General features: G+C 36.4%; 1 protein-coding gene across 8 annotated transcripts; it reads right to left on the minus strand.

Moving 5' to 3' along the window:
* Positions 1–1,118: 1,118 nt before the first annotated feature.
* On the minus strand, positions 1,119–18,952 carry LOC108329062 (BTB/POZ domain-containing protein FBL11). 8 transcript variants are annotated; one of them, XM_017563054.2, is made up of 20 exons: positions 18,684–18,952; positions 18,520–18,570; positions 18,285–18,405; positions 18,023–18,164; positions 17,851–17,900; positions 16,911–16,999; positions 16,726–16,831; positions 14,015–14,051; positions 13,761–13,912; positions 11,576–12,137; positions 11,366–11,473; positions 11,192–11,251; positions 10,478–10,623; positions 4,308–4,655; positions 3,662–3,905; positions 3,235–3,290; positions 2,586–2,666; positions 2,080–2,124; positions 1,914–1,982; positions 1,119–1,636 (listed from the first exon to the last, which is right to left on the minus strand). In XM_017563054.2, the coding sequence occupies exons 1-20, from the start codon at positions 18,860–18,862 to the stop codon at positions 1,457–1,459; spliced, it is 2,826 nt and encodes a 941-aa protein (XP_017418543.1). In that variant the 5' UTR covers positions 18,863–18,952; the 3' UTR covers positions 1,119–1,456. The 8 variants fall into 8 exon arrangements, 5 of the variants coding, with proteins under 5 accessions (XP_017418543.1, XP_017418541.1, XP_052728816.1 ...); XM_017563052.2 differs by having other exon boundaries at positions 11,192–11,473; XM_052872855.1 differs by having other exon boundaries at positions 1,561–1,699; positions 11,192–11,473.
* Positions 18,953–21,476: the final 2,524 nt, after the last annotated feature.

Here is a 21,476-nt window from a genome sequence, read left to right on the forward strand (position 1 = left end):
TAACTGAAATATAAATTTTATATTTTAGATTTTATACCCTAGATCATCTTTGGATTATACATTCCGAAACTCAATAAAAATCCTAAACTGAAGAGTAAAATTGAAATTTTAAAGTGTATGGGATGCAGATGAAGTTATGGACGTAGGAAGAACAAGCCTCTGTAGAGTCTCTTGGTATCTGAGATGGGTACTTTTGGGCCCTGGAACACCCCCACAAAATTTCCACTGCTCACATTATATGGACCTTCAAATTTGTAATATGTTTGAACTGTAGAGTTTTTATCTAACAATAAATTAGTGTTTTAAGATACTTTATTTTACCATTTTACATAAATATTTTTCATTAAGCACTTAAAGTAAGTGAAAATTTACATTTTAAAGTAATACTTTTAATTTTCCTTTTGTCTTTTATCAAACCCATAGTTTATGCGAAGGAGATAGAAACTAACTAAAAATAACCGATTGAAAACGAATTTCTTGGGTTTTTCATTTTGTGGACAGCCTTATCCATAAACCTACCTCTTTTTGATACAATAAATAATAAATGCATAAATATGAGCACAATTCTAAGATTATGGAATAAAACACTAAACTTAGAAAATGCTTATATTGTACTTAGTATAAGAATTTGAGTTAATGTAGTGATGAACGTTAATTCCTCAAATTCCTAAAGTATCACCACATCACCCTTACAAAAGACTAAAACAATGACATGTTTAAGAACTAATTTAATAACGAAACCGTAAAAAAGTAATATCATACTTGTATTAGATATTTGAACGAATATTTATAAAAATGATAATTTAATAACAATTCTAGAAAACCAACATAAGTACAACTTTGAGTGATAAACTTAAAGCTTTACTCAATGTTAACATCGAATCCTGTAAACGTTTCATATTAATATTAAAGTACTTTTGCTGCGCATTCCAATTCCAATCAGGAACATGAAGAAACAACTAAAGTCCGATCAAAAGTGTTGAACATGAAAATAGAGGTTCGATTCAATGTGGAAATTGCCACATTATATTATAATTATCAAGCGCAATCCTATAAAGATTCAAATAAGCTGTATATGTTTGAATTAGCTTGTTTTATGTTCAAAACAGTAAAACAGATTACCAAAAATCACTGAAAATGTATTTCTTCAAAAAAAAAAAACACTCCTCAGGTCAATTAAAAACAAACAGGCAAATAAATCATTTTAAAGACGCTTTGGTAAAAAAAAAAATTAAAACAAACGAGAGCAACATAAACAAAGACAGTTATCTCTCACACAACATAACTATCGTTTTGCCTCTTGTTTTACTACTTAACAAACAGATGACGATATTAATCACTAAGCATGTTACTTCCTGCCACCAAACAACTTGTTTAAAAACTAACCAATAATCTTCGAGAGAAGGATGATGATACCCTCACCAAATTACGCAATTAATGCTCAGACATGTATTCACTAAAGTCTTTCCTTCACCACTGTTCTGATGAGATCTCTGCTGTTCCACACGAGTACCAGCGTTTCCATATGCACGGATCTACTGCGAGCCCCTGAGGTAGAGGCCGGGACATTAAATGCACATCTTTGAGATTTACATCTAGCTATGTTTAAGGTACTCAAAGAGTATCTGCCTTCATACTGCAGCACGTAAAAAAATTGGAATATCCCTTGGTTAAAACATATTCTTTAGTCCATGGTGCCCTGAAAGATGTACTGACTCTTAAAATGACTGCCTCAAATTTACCACTCAATATAAATTGTATCTCAATGGAAGTATGAATGGATGAGAAATGAGAAGATGAATTACAGCCGCTAGACTTGCCCATCTATAATAATTCTCCATAGATTGTGATGACAACTCAAGAACTGGTAAAACAACTAATTATACAATACGAACGGTGCTGCAATGACTTACATTTGGAATGTCAAAATCACCTTCCCTGGCATCGCATATATCCAGTGACAATTTTCGAAGCATTGGCATCTGTTAGTTATGAAAGAATATATAACATCTAAATATTAATTTCCCCACATTTACAAACTACAAAATAATAAATAAACAAGTATAAGCAAAGTGCAACCTCTGAAGCAGCATAAAAAATGAAGTTTCTGCATAGCCCAGGGCCCTACAAAGTAGATTACAATTTCAATGATCTCCATAGGGATTCATAAAGCAAATGTTAGCTTCTTCTTTTCAGAAAGCTGGATGAAATGCTGAGAATTAATTTTTAACATAATTTAGTATTATCTTAACAGTGAAAGACGCATAGGTATATTGTTTCATACTTAAGAAGCGTAACAAAAGGTTTCTCAAAGAGCAGAAAGAATGGCACGTCTATTTCCAATTTTACTGATAATCTCATATGTGCAGTCCTTATTTGATCGTCAGAAAGATTCAAGATTAACATAATCACCAATCGGAATGTTTAGGCCTTCAAAATAGAAATAAATAAAGAATACTGCTGGAAGAATAATGTGCACACCAATCAAAAAATTGACAAGACGGCTCAAATACCCTTGTCTTGGAGTATAAAATGCCCCATTTCGTTTTAGTAAAAAACAAAAATTGAATGTATAGAAAGCTCACATTATGACGCAGCAGGATATCTTCAAGAGCTTTGCAGTCAAGAAGAGCGGACGCTCCATTAGCTGTTACTTCTCCGCACTCCTAAAAAGCATGCATACTTGCAATTAAAATTTACTTACACAAACCTAGAGGGTAGTGTGATAAAGTTTTAGAACCAAAGAATCTCATTGTTGAGAGATTAGCTGTACTACAGTTGTACTATTATTGTTATTCTTTCCTACATCCATGTTAAATGCAATACAAAGGTAAGGACTCTCTCTCCATGCCAATTCTCTCTTCTTCGTGCTCATGAACAATGTGGGAACTATGATCATATCCATCCTCTAATCAATAAGTATTTGATGTATAAAAACAAATTAAAAAGTAACAATTGCCATAATCACAGGATTGGTACTTAGTCTCTATATCAAATTCAGCAGAACATGAGTTCCCAATAAAGGGAGACTGATTTATTCTTTCACTTCCCAGCAGAAAAAAAAACCTATTCACTCTTACAAAATTTCTCTAGCTCAGGAGATGACAGCTGCTTGGTTTCTAAGACACTAATTAAGCCAAAATATTCACATTACGTAAAAAAGTTGTGTATAAACATGTTATAGTTATGTCAGAGATAATTATAAGTGTTTCTAAAGTGGGGAAATTAACAAACCTCTAAATGGATAGAGACCAAACCTGACCATCCACATGAAATTATTGGTAGAGAGTCTGCAATGAGAAATAGCATTGAGTCATTGACAAACAGACAAGTGAGTACCGGCTGACTAAATTAGCAGTAGCCAAACACTCTGTTATAACTTAAGTTGTCCAAGACAAAATTCACCAAATTGTTATTGTCCCCTCCCTTCTTTAATCTTTCTTATTCTTTTTTTCTTCTTGTTACCGACCATCAGAGAATTCTAAGTAGCAATAGACAACAAAACAATCAGCAAAATGGAAAACAGAGGCTGTTCCTGTTTGCAAGATTATCTAGAGGGTTCGACTTCATCAAATTAGAGGCATATGATAATGATACAAAATCATGTGCTATGAATTAAGTCACATGCCCCCTAATAATAAAAAGGCTAATTATTCCTAACCTGAGTCAAGAAGAGAACACCCTAGCAATGAAAGCTCAGCCAAATTTCTGCAGTTTTGAGTTAGAACAATCAAATCATCATTTGTCATCCATGGGGTTACTCTTTCAAGCCTCAACTTTCTAAGACTTTGCATCGGGAATTTGAAGCTTGACATGGATATATCACCAAAACAATAGCACATAGCTAATACTTGCAAGTTTTTCAAGGATGCAGCAAAGTTCATCACAATTATATCAGATATTACCTGTGAAAAAACCAGAAAAAAGGGAAACAGTTTTAGAAATGTGATACAGCATCTAAGAACTGAAAGCACGACTATAAATAGAGTAAAATATAGTAGTTAATGTAAGAAACATGCATCTCCTACACATTGATACAAGAAGAATCACAAAGACAACATTTTAGCTATAACTGATTAAACTAATTCAAGGTGAAAACCTGGACTCGTATGGTGGAATGCTTGAAGGAGGCAATAATGATGGAACTTCATGGAGTGTAAATGCCAAGTGGAAAATTTTAACCACTAAATTAGCCAAAGGAAAAAGTTTCTTCATTGTTTTCCAGAACTTTGATCAATTAAAATAATTTTTCTATATTCTTTAAGGAGAAATAAAGAACCTCAAATCACAAGGAAGATGATCATCACCTGAAAATGAAGGATTATTGTTTCTAGCAAGGGACATATTGCAGGTAACCGTTTCAAAGCATCTTCACCGACCATTCCACCTAAACCAATATTGATGGCCTTTAATGACAATAGTGCAGGTTCCAGAGAATTAAAAGAGAAGGAAGAAAAACCCCATCCAAACTCGATCTCTTCCAATCTATTCATTTTTCCTAACTCAGCATGTAGTTTTTCATGCAAGGAGGGAAAATCAGATTCTCTTATTTCAGTACAATTGTCTACAGGAAACAAATTTCGACAGTCTCTTGCTTTCAGACACTTTAAACTTGGGTTTCCTTGAATAACATAAGTTAATGCAGCAATAGAGATCTGCAATTTTGCAAAATAAGAAATTGTCACAGCAACCCAAAATGTCCCAGCATCTATCAATTAAATTTTCTTGGGGATGTTGTATGACATATGGTAGCTTATTCTACAATGACATGCATAAAATATTAGTTAAGAATAAGAACACAATATTTCAACACAAGGATAATTAAACTAGAGGCGATGAAACTGAACAAGAGACAAGAAACTTTGAATAACTTATACACTTGAAGCAAGCATAAAGGTTTATAATGTGTATGTAATTGTCAAAAACCATGATTGACGTGGTAGTAATTGTCGTGATATATTTTAGGATGTTTTTATATTTGATGGGCTGTATTTATGCAACAGTTATGTGCTGCATTTATTAGGTTTATTTATGTATGATTGATCCCGTAATCATAGGGATCTGTTTCTTAGAATTAACAGTCTGCATTTCCTAAAATATGCAGCTAACCCATGTATATTTATAGAGGTTAATAACCTCATAATGAGAATAAGAAAGAAATAATATTCCTTCTAAATTTGAGATGGTATCAGAGCTCCCGATCCCTGGGAGTCTCTGACCGTGCCACCAAACTGCAGCCGCAGCCTTCATTGTTGCGCGATCTGTAACCTAAAATCGCAGCCTTTATTGTTGCGCGATCTGGAGCTAGCCTTCATTGCAGCGTAACTCCTTCCACCTTCATTCCTCCTTGTTATGGCTGAAGTAGTGAATCTGGAAACTGGGGACAATCCCCAAACCACTGGAGAAATGCAGAATATTCATTCCACTTATAGGTTAAATGGGAAGAACTATCTCAAATGGTCTCAAATCATTAAGACCATCTTGAAAGGTAAAGGGAAGATCAGTCACCTGACTGGTAATGCACTAGATGAGATTGATCCCAAATTCAAATCATGGGATGAAGAAGACTCCATGATCATGGCATGGCTATGGAATTCAATGGTCCCAGAAATCAGTGATACATGTATGTTTCTGAAATCAGCAAAAGAAATTTGGGAGGCAGCTGAACAAACTTACTCTAAGGCCAAGGATGCTGCTCAAATTTATGATGTAAAAGTTAAGACTGTGGCTGCCAAACAGGGAAATAAATCAGTCACAGAATATGCCAATCAACTCAAGTCTCTATGGATGGAACTGGATCACTATCGAGTTATAAAAGCAAAATGCTCAGAAGACTCAGCAATTCTAAAGGAGTATATTGAACAAGATAGGGTCTATGATTTTTTGGTAGGCCTAAACCCTGAATATGACCAAGTTCGAATCCAAATCCTGGGAAAAGAAAAGGTTCCAAGGCTTAATGAAGTGGTGGCCATTATCCGGAGTGAAGAAAGCAGGAGAGGGCTGATGCTGGAAACCTCAACCACCGAAAATTCTGCAATGATAGCTGAAGGAGGAACAATCATGATTGCCAACCAGAAAAAAAAATTGGGTTCCCAATATGGAGAAAAAACATGAGGAGGTTTGGTGTACTCATTGTAATAAGCCACGCCACACAAGGGAAAAGTGTTGGAAATTACACGGAAAACCCCCAAGCCGAGAATGGGGGCTGAAAGATGGAAAGATCTCAAGCCGAGAATGGGGGCCAAAAAACCCAAGCCGAGAGTGGGGGCAAAAAGGAGGCATATACAAAAAAGGAGGGCAAGGGCAAGCATACATTGCTAATGGTCAAAGTGAAGAATCTGTGCAGTTGAATCATGAAGAGATAGAACGGGTAAGAGCCTTTCTTAGTAAATTGGAGAAGCCCACCAGTACAGGTACGTGTACATTGACATACTCTGGTAAGTTTCCATTTCTGTTTGGGCTTAATGTTTCAGATACACCATTTACACATTACTAGATATTAGACTCTGGAGCCACTGACCATATGACCCCCTTACCCAAATACTTTTCCACGTATTTCCCATGTCCTAGCAACAAGAAAATTTCTACCGCAGATGGAACCCTTATAACTGCAGCCGGACAAGGAGAGGTCCAACTAAGCCCATCCATGACCTTAAAAAATGTCCTTCATGTCCCTAAACTATCCACCAACTTGATTTCCATACAAAAACTTACCAAAGATCTTTCATGTAATGTTGTCTTTTACAGCAACGCTTGTATCTTGCAGGACAAGAACTCGGGGAGGACGATTGGACATGCTAGAGAATGGAATGGCCTATACTACATGGAGAACCCTAATTTGCCTACCAAGAGTCTTATATCTACATCCATCATGACCAATAAAGAGAAAGCTCAACTTCATCATTACCGGCTAGGACATCCATCATTTCGTGTTATAAAAGTGTTGTTCCCTTCCCTGTTTAAAAATTTAAATGTGGAGAGTCTCCATTGTGAGGTGTGTGAGTTTGCAAAACACAAGCGTGTACCTTTTCCCATTAGCAATAAGATGAGTTCTCTCCCGTTTTCTCTTGTTCACACTGATGTATGGGGTCCTGCCCATGTTCCTAATATCTCAGGTGCTAAATGGTTTTTAACATTCATTGATGATCGTACCCGGGTTACTTGGGTGTTTTTATTGAAACAAAAATCTGAAGTTAGCTCTATGTTTATCCAATTTGTCTCAATGATTAAAAATCAATTTGCGGTCAGTATCAAAAGAATTAGGTCTGACAATGCCAAGGACTACTTTAACCTTGTACTAAACTCTTTTTGCCAAAGGGAAGGGATAATCCATGAGTCCTCATGTGTAAACACACCTCAACAGAATGGGATTGCAGAAAGGAAAAATGGGCACCTATTAGATCAAACTAGAGCTCTACTTTTTCAAAACCATGTTCCTAAGAGATTTTGGGGGGAAGCCCTTCTTACTGCCACCTATCTAATTAATAGGTTACCCACTAAGGTTTTAAACTCTAAAAGTCCCATGGAAGTTCTATCCTCGTTCTACCCACACTTAGATCCTACAAATAATCTTCAACCTAGAATATTTGGGTGTGTATCCTTTGTGCATATTCATAGTAATGAAAGGGGAAAGTTGGATCCTAGGGCTGTCAAGTGTGTCTTCTTAGGGTACTCTACCACACAAAAAGGGTACAAATGTTTTCAACCCCTCTCAAAAAGATTCTATGTGTCAAGAGATGTCACCTTCAACGAACAAGAAAGCTACTTTAAACAGCCTCATCTTCAGGGGAGAATGTAAGACAGGAAGATGAGACTCTCATGTCCCCAAATATGACGTTTGGACCTGAAATTGGCCCAGAAATTGACCCTGAAACTATTCCTGCACCTGAACCAGCAAAACAGCCTGCACCTGCACCTGAACCAGCAAAACAGCCTGCACCTGCACCTGAACCAGCACCTGCAACTCCTGCACCTGAACCAGCACCAGCAAAACAGCCTGCACCTGCACCTGATGGAGGCGGAAAGTTTGGGAAAAATCTGGTATATTCAAGGAAAGAAAAGGCCATTCCAGGATCCAGCAATGTCCAAGAATCCAACCCATCGTCACTGCATGAGGTAACACCTTCAAATCCTATAAATTTAAGTGATTCTAATGAGCTTTTGTCTGAAAATCTAGAAGCACAGGTGGACCAAACTCTGGACCTGCCCATTGCCCTTAGAAAGGGAACTAGAACATGCACCCAACAACCACTTTACCCACTGTCAAATTTTTTATCCTTTGAAAAATTCTCTCCTACCCATAAAACTTTTCTCACTAACCTCAACTCCACACACACACCTTCCTCTGTATCTGAAGCATTGTCTGACAGGAAATGGAAACATGCCATGGATGTGGAAATGGATGCGTTAAACAAAAATAGAACCTGGGAACTTGTCACTCTACCTCCTGGAAAAAAACCAGTTGGATGTAAGTGGGTATATACAATAAAGTATAGGGCCGATGGGACCATTGAACGTCACAAGGCAAGGTTGGTAGCTAAAGGCTTCACTCAAACCTATGGAGTTGATTACTTGGAGACATTTGCCCCGGTTGCTAAGATGAACATGGTCAGAGTAATATTGTCATTGGCAGCTAATAATGATTAGGATCTGCAGCAATTTGATGTGAAGAATGCTTTTTTGCATGGAGATCTTGAAGAAAAAATATACATGGAATTGCCCCCTGGTTACAATGATCGGGTTGCTGCTGGAACTGTTTGCAAACTAAGAAAGGCTCTATATGGGCTAAAACAATCTCCAAGAGCATGGTTTGGAAGATTTACCAAGGTTATGACAGGTCTGGGCTACAAACAGAGCCAAGGAGATCACACATTATTTATCAAACATTCAGTTTCAGGGGGAGTAACACTTTTATTAGTGTATGTAGATGATATTATAGTAAGTGGGGACGACAAGCAGGAACAACAAGTGTTAAGTGAGTGTCTTGCCACTGAATTTGAGATCAAGACGCTAGGGAAGCTTAAATATTTTTTGGGAATTGAAGTGGCTCATTCCAAGAAAGGGATCTTCATATCTCAACAAAAGTATATTACTGATCTGCTCAAAGAAACAGGGAAGACAGGCTGCAGACCAGCAAGTACTCCAGTTGATCCAAATATAAAATTGGGAAGTATGGAGGAGGATATTGCAGTGGACAAGGAAATGTATCAAAGACTTGTGGGCAGACTTATTTACTTATCTCATACTAGACCAGACATTGCTTTTGCTGTAAGTTTAGTCAGCCAATTTATGCACCAACCAAAGGAAGCTCATCTACAAGCTGCCCTTAGGATTGTTCAGTACTTAAAAGGAACCTCCGGAAGAGGAATTTTGTTCACGCGGAACAAGAGTGTAAGTCTTGAAGCATATACAGATGCGGACTATGCAGGGTCAGTTGTAGATAGAAGGTCAACCACGGGATACTGCACCTTCCTCGGTGGAAACTTAGTCACTTGGAAGAGTAAAAAACAGAGTGTAGTGGCTAGATCAAGTGCTGAAGTAGAATTTCGTGCAATGGCCCACGGAATATGTGAACTTCTATGGCTGAAGATTATATTGGAAGACTTGAAGATAAAGTGGGACGAACCTATGAGGTTATATTATGACAATAAATCTGCAATTAGCATAGCTCACAATCCGGTTCAACATGATAGGACAAAACATATTGAAGTCGATAGACACTTTATCAAGGAAAAACTTGACAGTGGCATGATTTGCACACCATATGTGTCCACTCAGAACCAACTTGCGGACATCCTCACCAAGGGCCTGAACTGCAGTAAATTTGAAGGGATTATATCCAAGCTGGGAATGGAAAACACCTATTCACCAGCTTGAGGGGGAGTGTCAAAAACCATGATTGACGTGGTAGTAATTGTCGTGATATATTTTAGGATGTTTTTATATTTGATGGGCTGTATTTATGCAACAGTTATGTGCTGCATTTATTAGGTTTATTTATGTATGATTGATCCCGTAATCATAGGGATCTGTTTCTTAGAATTAACAGTCTGCATTTCCTAAAATATGCAGCTAACCCATGTATATTTATAGAGGTTAATAACCTCATAATGAGAATAAGAAAGAAATAATATTCCTTCTAAATTTGAGAGTAATAAAAGCATCCAAAACAACAGTTAGAATTCAACATGAGAAGGATATAACTTGTTTATTAGCCAATGCTTATACAATTAAAGGAGGCGTATACATATAAATCATGCTTAGTTATTTTAGGTAGAAACTGGCCCTGTAAGTCTTAACTACCATCTACAGCCAAAATAAACTTGCTGTTGTACTTATAACGGAGCAAGCATTCAAACCACGCAACCTTAAACTTCAACTAGCATTAAAGTTTCAGTAAAATAACATCAACAACTTCTATTGCCAACTCTGCAAAGATAAAGAAAAAACACGCAAGTCCATAAAATTGACAACAAACCTTGGTATTTGAAATATCAAGCATCTCCAAGGAAGAACCTACAAAATTATACAGCCCCTGATCAATCAGGTCAGTTCCTCTCAGGCATAAACTCTTCAAAACTTGTGTTTGAGACATAAGCTCCATTAGAGATGACTTAGAAACACCTACAAAATGATGATTTATCAAAAAAATTTAATGTAAAACTGAAATTTATAAAAAAATAAAACACTCCTCTCAAAACAACAGCACTAAGTGCTGTACAAGCTGTTTTCAATTATAAAGCATGATTTGGTCCCTTGTTACATTTGATTTAAACAATAAACGATTCATGAGGTTATCACTAAAGGGGCTTCTTTTACCACAAAAAATAGACAAAAGCTTGAAAATAAAGCAAAAATTTGATGAACAGAACGCCTAGTATGTGAAGAGGTCATAAGGGTGACCCAAACCAAAGCAATAGTAACATATTTGTAACCTAACTAATGTATGCCAGTATCAAAAGTTTTCATGCAAATATAGGTATGTTAAACCATTATCATTTATCACTCCATCGTTCTGTTCGCATAAAACTTTATTGAAGTCACACAATGCCCTAGCTTCTTTCGAATGTAAAAAACATCTGCTGCCAGAATTAAGCAAATGGTACTTCTTGAAATTTTATACAAGCCAAGCATTCAAAGATTCATTCTGGACGTTTACTCAAATAAACTAAGAAAAAGGAATACAACTTACCCTGGCAGCCACCCATATGCAATGTTTCAAAATTAGACACCACAGAATTCAAACGTTTATCTGTAGAATGTAGAGAGGAGGTGTTGCCACTATCAGAAATAGCTGAGCAAAGAGCTTGAACACCATTTATCCCAAACGAAGTATCACAAACCACAATTGAATTAAGTTTTTTACTCGTTGATATGAGATCTGATATGCCAATATCAGTAACAGAAATGCATCCTTTAATATTCAGGTGACACAAAGAAACACATAATTTGGAGATGTAATGGAGACCCAAATCTGGCAGGAAAAAGAATTATTATATGTTAACATGGATACAAACATAAACTAGAAAAAAAAAATAGATTCAAAATGAATCTTTTCACCAGAAAAACCTCCTACCACTGACATCAGTTCTTCCTTCCAATGTGAGTTTTGTAACATTAGAAAGAGGAGGTCCAAATTCATTAAATGACATGATTTGCACTGCTTGATATTTAACATTAGAGGTCTTCTCTGGCACTGGCTGTATCTCAGCGGGACTAGAGGATAAAACTGTAACTGATGCTGGAATCAGTGGGGTAATATCAACAGTCAAGTCAATTTCACAAACCAGCGGACATTTCTCCAATAACTGAAGGAAGCTGGTTGTCCCAATGTTCAAAAGATAACCTGCTTTCAATGTTCTTAAAGAAGGAAAGGACTTGCGGAAGCAATCAACAGCAAGTTCAACATGCAAATTTTGACACTTAGAGATATCCACCTCCTGAACTGCTTCAAAGGTCAAGGTTTCTTCTGACAGATTTTGCGGAAACACCCATCTATCTCTTACAGGATGTTTACAACTAATAAATAACTTTTCTATAATCTTCTTTTGTATGGGATCTGTTAAATATGATTGAGGGATGAGTGACAGACGAAGTATTGTAGATGTTATTTGCGGGCAACCAGAAAGGTTCACTTTCTGCATGCAATGAAAACTTATGTTACAAAAGTATGATAGCATTCCTAATATAACATCACAGACTCCAAGGAAACAACTATAAGACAAAATGGCTAAGATATTAAAGGTCTGTTTGGACAAGCTTTTATATAAGAACATCTGGAACAGAAAAATATTAAGAAAAAAATGAAATTGACTTGTCCATAAGCTAAAATTAGCTTATGCAAAAGTTAAAATACAAATCAAGAGAAGTTACACGAGAGAGCCTCTGTAAATTAGCTTATACACAAGTTAATTTTAACTTATGAAGATGTCAACTCTTTTTTCTTCATATTTTTCTCTCCTAAAATTCTTATGGAGAAGTCATCCAGACAGGCACAAGACAACACGATGCATTTGGATAGCACTTGCAAATACTAAAACCATAAATCACAAGGAACCAATCATAATTAACAAAACATGGATTTGCAAAGTCAAAAGAGAAAAATGTGGAAAACAATACAAATATTTTTCACAATAACGCTGGAAACAAATGGAAAAGGGCTGCAGCATAGCTTGGTGGCGCATTTGTTTTGGGTACAAATTGTGCAGGTTCAAATACCGTCATCCCTATCATGAAATACATAAAAATTACACAACAATAATGCTTAAATGCCTATCTGGTCAGTACAATGTTTTATGAATCTCTTAACACTAGATAAAAGGAAAAGGTAACTTAAGTCAATGAAATGCCTATCTTGTCAAGTAATGACCTCAACATGTTCAATTTGTACTTTTTTGCATATCATCAAGAGAAATAAATGATAGTTTCTATTTTAACACTGACACCAAACATGTCACTAACACATAGACACAACAAATTTTAAAAATATAGGACATTGCGACACCACACACACATATATACACATGTTGAGAATTGAATTAAAAATTATAATTCACCTTATAAAAATAAAATTAAGATTCATAATTTTCTTATGAAAATAACCTTCACAAAAAGAATACTAAGATAGGAGGGAGTGAGAAGTCATTTTTCCATGTAATATTTAAAAAAATCTCCAGATAAGAAGATGAAACATATTTCTTAAAACAACTAGTTAGGTCCTACAATAATGAGCCTAAGAAAAATGCTATGATAGGAGGCATCTTTAAGTTGTTTTAAAGTAAAAGATGTAGTCTAGAGTTAGTCTAGAGTTGGTGACATGGTTCAAGTGACAAATAAGCTAAAAAAATAACTAGTTTTTTTTTTTTATTTAGACATTGTGAAGGTGTATCTGCCCAACACATGTCAATGGTGTGTGCCGTATTAGTGAGTGAGGTGTACGACATGCAACATGCCCCTCAATTTGCATGTTGATGATCTTGGATTGAACATCTTAGGCATATATCCTTTTGGTATAGGCTATGGAGGGAAATTACCTTTTCTTTTTCTAATTCTACTTAAACATGATCATATAGAGGCAATCTTAATTATTAGCCAATAATCAATAAAACAAAATTCATACAAGAAGATGGTAGGGCGTTCTCTTTACTTTTTTCTTTTTTTCTGGCCCCATAAATGCATAGCATTAAAGGCTCATAATCTTAAGCTAAGAAACATAATTAACAAAGCCAAAATAATTGAGGGCTTTTAAGTATTTGGAGTACCTTTGAATATTCTGTCAACCTAATCCTGAGTTGATACGAGTCACTATACTTGAAAGTATCTAGTGAACCCATAGGAACAATATTTAGTATTCTGAAAATTGAATCAAGGGTTTCCTCAGCCAGCTGTCTAAAATAAAAAGAGTTTCTTTTTCCTGTTAAACAAATCAAAAATTACCTTACAACATCTAGGAATTTCTGCATGAAGAGTAAAGATTGTTCAGTGCTTCATGAAAAAGCTCAAGAAAATGGAATACCTAGAGCAAACCACAAAGGCAAAAGGCCCACACGAATCTGTAGGAACCAAGATCAAAAAGTTATATGACATTTAAGCATAGATGACATGGAAGCATGTGCCAAAATTGTCACCAATGGAAAAGCCAGATTTCAGGGGCAAAAACGTCAAACAAAATAGACCTTGATTGATTCATAATTATTTCTCAAAATAAATTAGATGATAAAGTACTTAAATTTGAAGCATACTAATGAGAATATAATTACATGTGGATCAATGTAAAAATTAATCAGCATGTTATAAAAAAATCAGCATAAATTTATATATATTGTGGGATGACTATGTATATGAAAGTGGTATTAGAAGTGGAGTATGGAGACATTAGAGCATAATTTTAGAGTAAGCACTGGAGGTGAGAAGCAGAGGAAGGAGTCTGTTGCAGCATTTGAAACCCCAGTTTCTGCCAAAGCTTGATATTCAAGGTGAGAGGCGGTTAAAGGAGTCAATTGCACCATTTGAAACCCCTCAGTTTTGGATCCCTAAACCAATTCCCTTTAATTGTTTGAAAAACATTATAATGATAACCCTTAATTATTTTAAATACTATATTGTATAAGGAATGCACAGTGTAGTAGGGAGCTGTGTGCAATCTCAAGAAACTACAGGGAGTGCTAGTGTAATTTACTCAAAGCCTATATATCTTTGAAAGTTGAATTGAACAATTGTGTACCAATCATATTTTATGAGTATTCCTTCATAGTAAAATATGGCTGTTATCACTTGATATGAATATAAGTCTAATGGAAAAAGGGCAAAGTGGGAAGTTCAATAATGTGTATGAATGGAAGAAGTGGAAACCTATTTCGTGGGGTCCACCTGCACACACCCAATACCCTTATAGTGCTACAGAAGTGGCTGAATTGTTCTTGAAGAAAATGGTAAAACTTCATGGATTTCTAGAGTCAATTGTTTCAGACAAGGACATGGTCTTCATGAATTCTTTCTGGATAGAGTTGTTCAAATTGGTCGGGACTAAATTGAAATTTACCTCAACTTACCATTCTAAAGCGAATGGTCAAAGGTGGTGAATAGGTGCTTGGAGACCTATCTTAGATGCATGATAGGGACAAAACCTCGACAGTGGCATAGATGATTGAGCTGGGCTGAGTTTTGGTAAAACACCAATTACCATGAAGCTACAAAAATGACTCCTTTCAGGGCCTTTTATGGTCGAGATCCCCCTCCTGTGGTGCAAGATGTGTCAGCTACTCTCATGGAAGAAGTGTCCTCCATGATGCATGAAAGGAATGAGATGTTGACTGAGCTCAGAGACCACTTATTGTAAGCTCAAAACCGCATGAAGCAGCAAGCATAGAAGAAATGTGGAATTCAAGATTGGAGATTGGGATTACTTGAAGATCCAACCATATAAGCTTAAAAAATTAGCCAAAAGAATTTATCAAAAACTGAGTTTGATATATTATGGCCCCTATGAAATCAGTGAAAGAGTGGGAGAGGTAGCTTAGTTGCCAGAAGGTAGCAAGGTCCATCCAGTTTTTCATGTTTCCTTATTAAAGCCAATTGTGTCAACAGAAGTAACGGTGCAGCCACTTCCTCTGTGTATAACTGAGAATTGGGGGCTGGAAATGCAACCAGAAGAGATTCTAGCTCTTAGGGAAGGAGAAGGAGAGGCCCTAGAGGTGTTATTGAAATGGAAGGGTGCTATCATGCGAGAATTCCTGTGAATCTCTACAAAAGATGGGGAATTACTTCCCTGAACTTCACCTTGAGGACAAGGTGAAAATTTTGGGGGATGGAGTTGATACGAATATAAGTCTAAAGGAAAAAGGGTAAAGTGAGAAGTTCAATAATGTGTATGAAAGGAAAAAGTGGAAACCTATTTCTTAGGGTCCACCTACAAACACCTAATAATTGGGATCATAACAGAAAGAATTATTTTTCTATTTTGAAGAGAGAGAAAGGGAGAATATAGAGGAGAGGGGAACACGTGTTTGGGGAGGGGAGCACATGTTGGGGGAAGGGGAATTTGGGGGACTTGTGACGGAGGTCAGGGTATCTTGTATTGTGAGTGTTTCTTCTCATGTGCTTTGTTTAGGTAGAGTGAGCAATAATACACAAAATTCTTTTATCTTTTCTCCTAGTCTGTGTTCATTGTTATCATCACTCATTGCTTGCCTTTCGGGGTTGTAGGTTCGAAAGCTAAAAGAGAGATGGATGTAAGTGTTGCTAAAGGAATAATGATCGGAGTAGTTTTCTCTTTTTCCTAAAGCCTTAGGGACTTCTCCATCAACTACGTTGCTCTATTAGGATTCTTAATGTTTTACAATTCTTATTATTATGTTAATTGTGTAGGTGGTTAAGCTTGTAGTAATTGTACTTTACCAGTATTTGACTAGATTAATTAGTGAAATGAGGGGAGTGAGACTTGTATTTTTCTTATAAGACCATCATAACATCTCACAAATTCACAATTATTCATAATAGTACTTTTTCCATCTACACCCCATAATATAAGAAGTAACCATGTCAATAAATGGCACATTGTTGACAATATTCTGGTTTCAGCAGCATAGTGAAGCAACATCCTTCGATTTACAAAATGCAAAAAAATAGGATTCGGTATGACCATCTACACTTGGCAATTTCTCCCAAAACTGTTTTCATTTAAATTATTCAAGGCCTTTACATCTATAATGAGCCATATAACCTCACTTGTTTCAAAATTTCGATGCAATTGTCTTCAGTTTTACTTGGCCTCTCCAAATTTTCCAAGTTACTTTCAAGCCAGAGAAGAAGTGCATCAGAAAGATGCAGTTCACTGTCAAGATACTATAGCATTAGAATCTAAAATTTATGTAGTATTGAATGAAGTCATTTCATATATAAATCAGTCAAACCTGTCAACAGTCAGATGAGGGTGCTTTACAGAAGATAACAGCAGGTCATATGGAAGTTTTACAAAAAATTTGCTACGCTTTGCCCACATCTGTAAGACAAGAAAATGAAAATAATATATATATATATATATATATATATATATATATATATATATATTAAAAAAAATCTACAATTAAAAATATGAACAAAACATTAAAGTTTAGAAAAAGCCCAAAATAAAAGAACATGCATAGAAATGTGAACTAGGAGAGTTGGAAACTTTGTATCCGTAATTACCCAAATTAAAGATAATAAATAATGATAAGGAGGAAAATTAACAACGGACTACATGAACTTCAAATTGTATCTGCCCAACAAACTAGCAAAAGAAATTTATATCAACCAGGTCACTTGAAATATATAAAGGTAAGTGGGTTATTGCCTTTCATATCCCCGTTTATCTTATCCTAATAACAACAGTATCAATTATCAGAACTTTAGCAATCGAAGTTCGTTTGTAATATTCACACACAAATACAAGATATTGCTCTTAAGTCTGAACAGTGGAACATAAACAAATGAAACTTGATGACACCATATCATGAGGAGCCAGAGTAAATAAAACACACAGGACAAAAAACAAAGCATTATAAAAAGGGTTAGATGTCAGTTCAATTCACAGTGCAGTGCTATCTTGTTTTTGGAATCCACATTCCCTGAAAAATCAACTCTAAAGAAATTCTCACCAAAGGAATACCGATGTAAAATGTATGAAGAATTGGACAAGCATTTCAGCAGTATCAAGAGTTCAACCAATAAATATGTAAATACACCTGACAACATTTATTTTATGGGCAGGCAAAGACACAACAACGCATTATAAAATTCAACAACCATTCCAAAGCTTGAGACCAATGTTTATTGCACACACAAGTTCTAGCTAAAGAGTTTAGTACATACAAAATTCCTTGCTAGGTAGCCCATACATAAGTGCAGGATATAGTCGCTGGCTGCAAAAGCAAATCCATAAAAAAAGAAAAAAAACTGAGAATGAACCATGTGACGATATAGCAGAAGTGAAAGAAAAAAGAATACAGACGTGCTTGCCAATAAAAAAAAAAAAACATTTTACCACGATCTGAGCCAAATTTCCAAATTTGGATCAAGTCCTCCATTTTTATTTGAGTATATTGAAATCCTTCGGATGAGAGCACCTCAGAAAGCCACATGTCACACTTCAAGAGAAGTGATTCCACTCCAAAATAAAGTGCACCCTAAGACATACAACAAATACAAAAACTGCGTCAGCCAATAGACTGTCAAATAGGCAAAGATCTCAAATAAAATAAGGAGTCCAAACACTACAGTCACATATTGCCTGACCAACAGCATACCTCATAAAGAGGGAAGAAATTATCCAATGTAATATCCAAAACGCAGTCACACATATGCTTAAGAATTTGCAAAAAATCGCTCACATTCCAATTGATAGAGATAGAACCCAAGCATGATTCACTGCAGAAGTAACAATAAGCACGGTGTGTGCATGCAGATTCTCGAGATCAATTTAAAGTAAAAACAATGAAGAGGAAGATAGGAAACAAAGTTTAAGGTTAACATATTTTGCACCTGAAGTTCCCGCTGAGGAGGCCGCTGAAATACATAGATTGTTCAATGAGCCTGTTAATCGGCACGTAGAATGAAAACAATTGGAAATTAATGGACACTGGAGGCATAAGTTAAGAGAAATTGAGTTCAATGAGAAAAAGAATATAGGGAGGGAAGTGACAAACCTATTGGAATGTGCCTGAACTTTAATCGTCGGAAAAGTGAGAATCGTTGGGAGATCCCAAGAGAGGATATCGGCGGTGGACAGAAGAATCTCATCGTTTAGGGTTTCGGCTGTTTGAATTGAATCGGTGTTAGTACAAACAAGGAAAACGAGCTCGTCTTCGTCGTCTGAGACCTCCATTGTAAGAAGAAAGAAACGGCAAGTGAAGTGAAGTGAAGAAAATAGAAGATACACGTCACGTTTTCAGATAACTTGAAGGAGAGAACTCAAATAATTATAAAAATGCTTTAGTGAATAAAAACTAATATATATATATATATATATATATATATATATATATATATATATTTATTGTCAGATCAAACTCAAATATTTTTTATTCTTTATAACTGATTTGTATACGTGTGTGTACTGTAATAGCCTAGAAATTAATTAGAAAACTTAACGAGGGTATTAAGTAAATGAAACCAGAACTTTGTTCCTTTAAAAGCTATTTTCAGATACATTATGGTGCATTTAACCTAATTTTATTTTTTTTCTAAAAACTCAGTCTTCTTCTCTTATCATTCCCTCACATTCAGTCATTGCATGTTGGATTAGGTGGTACTCAAGTGACCGCGACGCAGAGAGCTTTGCAACCATCCGATTAGATTCTCGTTCTTCAGCGGGTAAGTTGTTTTCCTTTCTCCTCCGTGATTTTGGAACCTAGGGCATGCATCTCTGCTGGTTGCATGTAGCTAGAAATATTCCCTTCCATTTCCTCTGTTCATTCTAGCTCTAAGAGTTGTTTCTACCATCAATGTGGTGGTTTGTAGGGTTTGGTCGGGTCCTTGCTGTGTGAAGCACTGTTAGAGCATTCCAGTGAGCTGTACTGTTCAACTCCAAGGTAAGGGGAGCTAGGATTTGTTCTTTTATTTGGTTGCATAAATTGTATGTTACGTTTTGTACTGTTGTGTTGTTGATGTTGTGTTTGGACTTGAAAAAATTCAGTTGCATGTGTTGAACCTTGGGACAGTGGAAACTAGAGTGTGATGTTTGTGTACTGTTTGGATGTATTTAATTGCTGAAATAACTATGTTGAAGTGCTTGTGGTGAGGGACATGTTGTATCAGTGAATGAGTAGGAAATTTGGGTGTTCTGTAAGGGTTTTGGGTCACTTGAGAGGAAGTGAGGTAGTGCTTTTGGGAAGTAGGGGTTCTGGGCATATTTGGACTGTTGGGACAGCTTAGGCAAGTCAATTGTGACTTGTTAGGATCATAAAATTGATTTAGAACAGGCTAAAAATGGTAGAATTAGAATTGAGCCCCTAAGTTGAGGAAACTAGTGTTTTAAGAAGGAATTTGGGTCTTAATCACTTAATAATCACTGTAGGAATGAGTAAAAATCAATTAGATAAGTTTAATCAGGTTTATATCAACCATTGGAGGCTTTAGAAGTTGGCCAAGAGGCTTAGAAATGGTAAGGGCTGGTGTGAGTGTGTGATTCTGCAGAATTTGCATTTTGCAGATGATGCAGAGTCGCTATGCGGGCTGTCTCGCATAGCGAGACCCTGTAGAGGGTGCTCACTGTCTGAGTCATTCGTGTTGCGAGCTAGTGCGCTGTGCGAATGACCAGAGGGTGTTGCTCTCTGTTTGTGGATTCACCTGGCGAATCCTGTCGTTGTGCGACTGGTGGTGGTCTGGAACCACTGCCCATTTAATTCAAAAGGCGAGTGGGGCGCATAGCGAGAGTTTTAGGGGGGTTGGTCTCTGCCTGGGCTCTCACATAGCGACTTGGGTGCGCTATGCGAGAGGTTGAAAGTCTGATGCATGCTGCGAGATAATTCGCATGGCGAATTAAGGGGTGCATTGTGCGAGACTATCTTGTCTCGCCTTGCGAATAGGGTGCGCTGTGCGAACCCTTTGAGTCCAGTCTTCTCTTTTGCTCTTGCTTTGGGTGAACCAAGTGTGCGGAATGATTGAAATGCATAGCATGATGGTAGTAATGTTATTGAACTGATATATGTGATGGTATGAAACATGTTTGGTGGTTGAATGTAACAAGTATGGTTGATGGACGTAATTCCATGGATCTCTAAAGAGGCTACATGGTGGTGCTCTATAGTATTGGACGTAATTCCATGGTCTTCAAGGAGAAGATTCATGGTGGTGCCCTTAGTGTTTAGAATGATTTGCATGGTAGCTCAGTCTTGGGGTATCCTGGAACTACAATGGTCGATCATTCTCAAGTAGAGAGGATTGAACCATGTTGTGAGTAGTAGCAGGAGGTCCTAGTCTTGGGTGCTTTCAGTATGGCCCAAGGTAAGTGATAACGGACTAACCTCGTGAGTGTGGCTTTGCAAAGCAGTAGAGGCCACCACGAGCGCACGACCCGTCATAGCTCGGCAATCATTCTAAGTCCGGACGAGTCAAGTTTAAGTGTAATAAGTCATGTTTGTGTAGTGTATCTGTCTTTACTTGCATGTTGCATGTGCTACTATAACATGATTTTTATATCTAGTTCACCCTTGCTTTTGTGTTGTGTTTTGCTTGGGTATACTTTTCCTTTTGCAATGATCATCCACTTGGATGTGAGCAGAGGCGGATGAAGTGCCTCTAGAGCAGGCTTTGGAAGACGACGGTGCTGCTGCTTAGTTTAGTTAAGACACTTGGTTGTCTTTATTATTTTGAAATACTCTATATGTTTAAGTTTTAAATTATGACTCAATTTGGGATTACTATAAGCTTAACAAATTGTATTTACAATCTACTCTAACTGTTTTTTCTTTTATTTAAATATGAACTTATTATATTAT

This window comes from Vigna angularis, chromosome 2 (genome assembly GCF_016808095.1).
Source record: "Vigna angularis cultivar LongXiaoDou No.4 chromosome 2, ASM1680809v1, whole genome shotgun sequence".
In the NCBI taxonomy this organism is placed as follows: domain Eukaryota; kingdom Viridiplantae; phylum Streptophyta; class Magnoliopsida; order Fabales; family Fabaceae; genus Vigna; species Vigna angularis.